Here is a 5,915-nt window from a genome sequence, read left to right as displayed (position 1 = left end):
CTGCTAGCCCCACAACCACAACTGCTAGCCCCACTACCACAACTGCTAGCCCCACAACTACAACTGCTAGCCCCACTACAACCACAACTGCTAGCCCCACTACCACAACTGCTAGCCCCACAACCACAACTGCTAGCCCCACTACAACCACAACTGCTACCACCACAACTACAACTGCTAGCCCCACAACCACAACTGCTAGCCCCACAACTACAACTGCTAGCCCCACTACAACCACAACTGCTAGCCCCACAACCACAACTGCTAGCCCCACAACCACAACTGCTAGCCCCACTACAACCACAACTGCTAGCCCCACAACCACAACTGCTAGCCCCACAACTACAACTGCTAGCCCTACTACCACAACTGCTAGCCCCACTACCACAACTGCTAGCCCCACAACCACAACTGCTAGCCCCACAACTACAACTGCTAGCCCCACTACAACCACAACTCCTAGCACCACTACCACAACTGCTAGCCCCACAACTACAACTGCTAGCCCCACAACCACAACTGCTAGCCTCACTACCACAACTGCTAGCCCCACAACCACAACTGCTAGCCCCACAACCACAACTGCTAGCCCCACAACTACAACTGCTAGCCCCACTACAACCACAACTGCTAGCACCACTACCACAACTGCTAGCCCCACAACTACAACTGCTAGCACCACTACCACAACTGCTAGCCCCACAACCACAACTGCTAGCACCACAACTACAACTGCTAGCACCACTACCACAACTGCTAGCCCCACAACTACAACTGCTAGCCCCACAACTACAACTGCTAGCACCACAACTACAACTGCTAGCCCCACAACCACAACTGCTAGCCCCATTACCACAACTGCTAGCCCCACTACCACAACTGCTAGCCCCACAACTACAACTGCTAGCCCCACAACTACAACTGCTAGCCCCACAACTACAACTGCTAGCACCACAACTAAAACTGCTAGCACCACTACCACAACTGCTAGCCCCACAACCACAACTGCTAGCCCCACAACTACAACTGCTAGCACCACTACCACAACTGCTAGCCCCACAACCACAACTGCTAGCCCCACTACCACAACTGCTAGCCCCACAACTACAACTGCTAGCCCCACTACAACCACAACTGCTAGCACCACTACCACAACTGCTAGCCCCACAACTACAACTGCTAGCACCACTACCACAACTGCTAGCCCCACAACCACAACAGCTAGCCCCACTACCACAACTGCTAGACCCACTACCACAACTGCTAGCCCCACAACCACAACTGCTAGCCCCACAACCACAACTGCTAGCCCCACTACAACCACAACTGCTAGCCCCACAACCACAACTGCTAGCCCCACAACTACAACTGCTAGCACCACTACCACAACTGCTAGCCCCACAACCACAACTGCTAGCCCCACTACCACAACTGCTAGCCCCACAACCACAACTGCTAGCCCCACTACCACAACTGCTAGCTCCACAACCACAACTGCTAGCCCCACAACCACAACTGCTAGCTCCACAACCACAACTGCTAGCCCCACAACTACAACTGCTAGCCCCACTACAACCACAACTGCTAGCCCCACAACCACAACTGCTAGCCCCACAACTACAACTGCTAGCCCCACAACTACAACTGCTAGCACCACTACCACAACTGCTAGCCCCACAACCACAACTGCTAGCCCCACTACAACCACAACTGCTAGCCCCACTACAACCACAACTGCTAGCCCCACAACCACAACTGCTACCACCACAACTACAACTGCTAGCCCCACTACCACAACTGCTAGCCCCACTACAACCACAACTGCTAGCCCCACTACCACAACTGCTACCACCACAACTACAACTGCTAGCCCCACTACCACAACTGCTAGCCCCACAACCACAACTGCTAGCCCCACTACCACAACTGCTAGCCCCACAACCACAACTGCTAGCCCCACAACTACAACTGCTAGCCCCACTACAACCACAACTGCTAGCCCCACAACCACAACTGCTAGCCCCACAACCACAACTGCTAGCCCCACTACAACCACAACTGCTAGCCCCACAACCACAACTGCTAGCCCCACAACTACAACTGCTAGCCCTACTACCACAACTGCTAGCCCCACTACCACAACTGCTAGCCCCACAACCACAACTGCTAGCCCCACAACTACAACTGCTAGCCCCACTACAACCACAACTGCTAGCACCACTACCACAACTGCTAGCCCCACAACTACAACTGCTAGCCCCACAACCACAACTGCTAGCCTCACTACCACAACTGCTAGCCCCACAACCACAACTGCTAGCCCCACAACCACAACTGCTAGCCCCACAACTACAACTGCTAGCCCCACTACAACCACAACTGCTAGCACCACTACCACAACTGCTAGCCCCACAACTACAACTGCTAGCACCACTACCACAACTGCTAGCCCCACAACCACAACTGCTAGCACCACAACTACAACTGCTAGCACCACTACCACAACTGCTAGCCCCACAACCACAACTGCTAGCCCCATTACCACAACTGCTAGCCCCACTACCACAACTGCTAGCCCCACAACTACAACTGCTAGCCCCACAACTACAACTGCTAGCCCCACAACTACAACTGCTAGCACCACAACTACAACTGCTAGCACCACTACCACAACTGCTAGCCCCACAACCACAACTGCTAGCCCCACAACTACAACTGCTAGCACCACTACCACAACTGCTAGCCCCACAACCACAACTGCTAGCCCCACTACCACAACTGCTAGCCCCACAACTACAACTGCTAGCCCCACTACAACCACAACTGCTAGCACCACTACCACAACTGCTAGCCCCACAACTACAACTGCTAGCACCACTACCACAACTGCTAGCCCCACAACCACAACTGCTAGCCCCACTACTACAACTGCTAGCCCCACTACCACAACTGCTAGCCCCACAACCACAACTGCTAGCCCCACTACCACAACTGCTAGCCCCACAACCACAACTGCTAGCCCCACAACTACAACTGCTAGCCCCACAACTACAACTGCTAGCACCACTACCACAACTGCTAGCCCCACAACCACAACTGCTAGCCCCACTACCACAACTGCTAGCCCCACAACCACAACTGCTAGCCCCACTACCACAACTGCTAGCTCCACAACCACAACTGCTAGCCCCACAACCACAACTGCTAGCTCCACAACCACAACTGCTAGCCCCACAACTACAACTGCTAGCCCCACTACAACCACAACTGCTAGCCCCACAACCACAACTGCTAGCCCCACAACTACAACTGCTAGCCCCACAACCGCAACTGCTAGCACCGCTACCACAACTGCTAGCCCCACAACTACAACTGCTAGCCCCACAACTACAACTGCTAGCCCCACTACAACCACAACTGCTAGCCCCACAACTACAACTGCTAGCCCCACAACCGCAACTGCTAGCACCGCTACCACAACTGCTAGCCCCACAACTACAACTGCTAGCACCACTACCACAACTGCTAGCCCCACAACCACAACTGCTAGCCCCACAACCACAACTGCTAGCCCCACAACCACAACTGCTACCTCCACTACAACCACAACTGCTAGCCCCACAACCACAACTGCTAGCCCCACAACTACAACTGCTAGCCCCACAACCACAACTGCTAGCCCCACTACAACCACAACTGCTAGCCCCACAACCACAACTGCTAGCCCCACAACTACAACTGCTAGCCCCACAACTACAACTGCTAGCACCACTACCACAACTGCTAGCCCCACAACCACAACTGCTAGCCCCACTACCACAACTGCTAGCCCCACAACCACAACTGCTAGCCCCACTACCACAACTGCAAGCCCCACAACCACAACTGCTAGCCCCACAACCACAACTGCTAGCCCCACTACCACAACTGCTAGCCCCACAACCACAACTGCTAGCCCCACAACTACAACTGCTAGCCCCACAACTACAACTGCTAGCCCCACTACCACAACTGCTAGCCCCACAACTACAACTGCTAGCCCCACTACAACCACAACTGCTAGCACCACTACCACAACTGCTAGCTCCACAACTACAACTGCTAGCCCCACTACCACAACTGCTAGCCCCACTACCACAACTGCTAGCCCCACAACTACAACTGCTAGCTCCACAACTACAACCGCTAGCCCCACTACCACAACTGCTAGCCCCACAACCACAACTGCTAGCCCCACAACCACAACTGCTAGCCCCACAACTACAACTGCTAGCCCCACTACCACAACTGCTAGCCCCACTACCACAACTGCAAGCCCCACAACCACAACTGCTAGCCCCACTACCACAACTGCTAGCACCACTACCACAACTGCTAGCCCCACAACCACAACTGCTAGCCCCACTACCACAACTGCTAGCCCCACTACCACAACTGCTAGCCCCACAACTACAACTGCTAGCACCACAACTACAACTGCTAGCCCCACTACCACAATTGCTAGCCCCACAACTACAACTGCTAGCCCCACTACCACAACTGCTAGCACCACTACCACAACTGCTAGCCCCACAACTACAACTGCTAGCCCCACAACCACAACTGCTAGCCCCACAACTACAACTGCTAGCACCACTACCACAACTGCTAGCCCCACAACTACAACTGCTAGCCCCACTACCACAACTGCTAGCCCCACTGCAACCACAACTGCTAGCCCCACAACTACAACTGCTAGCACCACAACTACAACTGCTAGCCCCACAACCACAACTGCTAGCCCCACTACCACAACTGCTAGCCCCACAACTACAACTGCTAGCCCCACTACAACCACAACTGCTAGCACCACTACCACAACTGCTAGCCCCACAACTACAACTGCTAGCACCACTACCACAACTGCTAGCCCCACAACCACAACTGCTAGCCACACTACCACAACTGCTAGCCCCACTACCACAATTGCTAGCCCCACAACCACAACTGCTCGCCCTACAACCACAACTGCTAGCCCCACAACTACAACTGCTAGCCCCACAACTACAACTGCTAGCCCCACTACCACAACTGCTAGCCCCACAACCACAACTGCTAGCCCCACTACCACAACTGCAAGCCCCACAACCACAACTGCTAGCCCCACAACCACAACTGCTAGCTCCACAACCACAACTGCTAGCCCCACAACTACAACTGCTAGCACCACAACTACAACTGCTAGCCCCACTACCACAACTGCTAGCCCCACTACAACCACAACTGCTAGCCCCACAACTACAACTGCTAGCCCCACAACCGCAACTGCTAGCACCACTACCACAACTGCTAGCCCCACAACTACAACTGCTAGCCCCACAACTACAACTGCTAGCCCCACTACAACCACAACTGCTAGCACCACTACCACAACTGCTAGCCCCACAACTACAACTGCTAGCACCACTACCACAACTGCTAGCCCCACAACCACAACTGCTAGCCCCACTACCACAACTGCTAGCCCCACTACCACAACTGCTAGCCCCACAACCACAACTGCTAGCCCCACAACCACAACTGCTAGCCCCACTACAACCACAACTGCTAGCCCCACAACCACAACTGCTAGCCCCACAACTACAACTGCTAGCCCCACAACCACAACTGCTAGCCCCACTACAACCACAACTGCTAGCCCCACAACCACAACTGCTAGCCCCACAACTACAACTGCTAGCCCCACAACTACAACTGCTAGCACCACTACCACAACTGCTAGCCCCACAACCACAACTGCTAGCCCCACTACCACAACTGCTAGCCCCACAACCACAACTGCTCGCCCCACTACCACAACTGCAAGCCCCACAACCACAACTGCTAGCCCCACAACCACAACTGCTAGCCCCACTGCAACCACAACTGCTAGCCCC

General features: G+C 54.6%; 1 protein-coding gene across 1 annotated transcript; it reads left to right on the top strand.

Annotated features, from left to right (window-relative positions):
• Nucleotides 1–278: 278 nt before the first annotated feature.
• Nucleotides 279–3,487, top strand: LOC131731606 (mucin-5AC-like; the record flags this gene model as incomplete). Its single annotated transcript, XM_059020820.1, has 3 exons — nucleotides 279–1,692; nucleotides 3,317–3,336; nucleotides 3,467–3,487. Coding segments are annotated over 3 exons (1,455 nt in total), but the record flags the coding sequence as incomplete, so codon positions are not given.
• Nucleotides 3,488–5,915: the final 2,428 nt, after the last annotated feature.

Source organism: Acipenser ruthenus, unplaced genomic scaffold (assembly GCF_902713425.1).
Source record: "Acipenser ruthenus unplaced genomic scaffold, fAciRut3.2 maternal haplotype, whole genome shotgun sequence".
Classification (NCBI taxonomy): domain Eukaryota; kingdom Metazoa; phylum Chordata; class Actinopteri; order Acipenseriformes; family Acipenseridae; genus Acipenser; species Acipenser ruthenus.
Note: the sequence above shows the minus strand (reverse complement) of the source record. Positions and strands in the feature narration are given on the sequence as shown.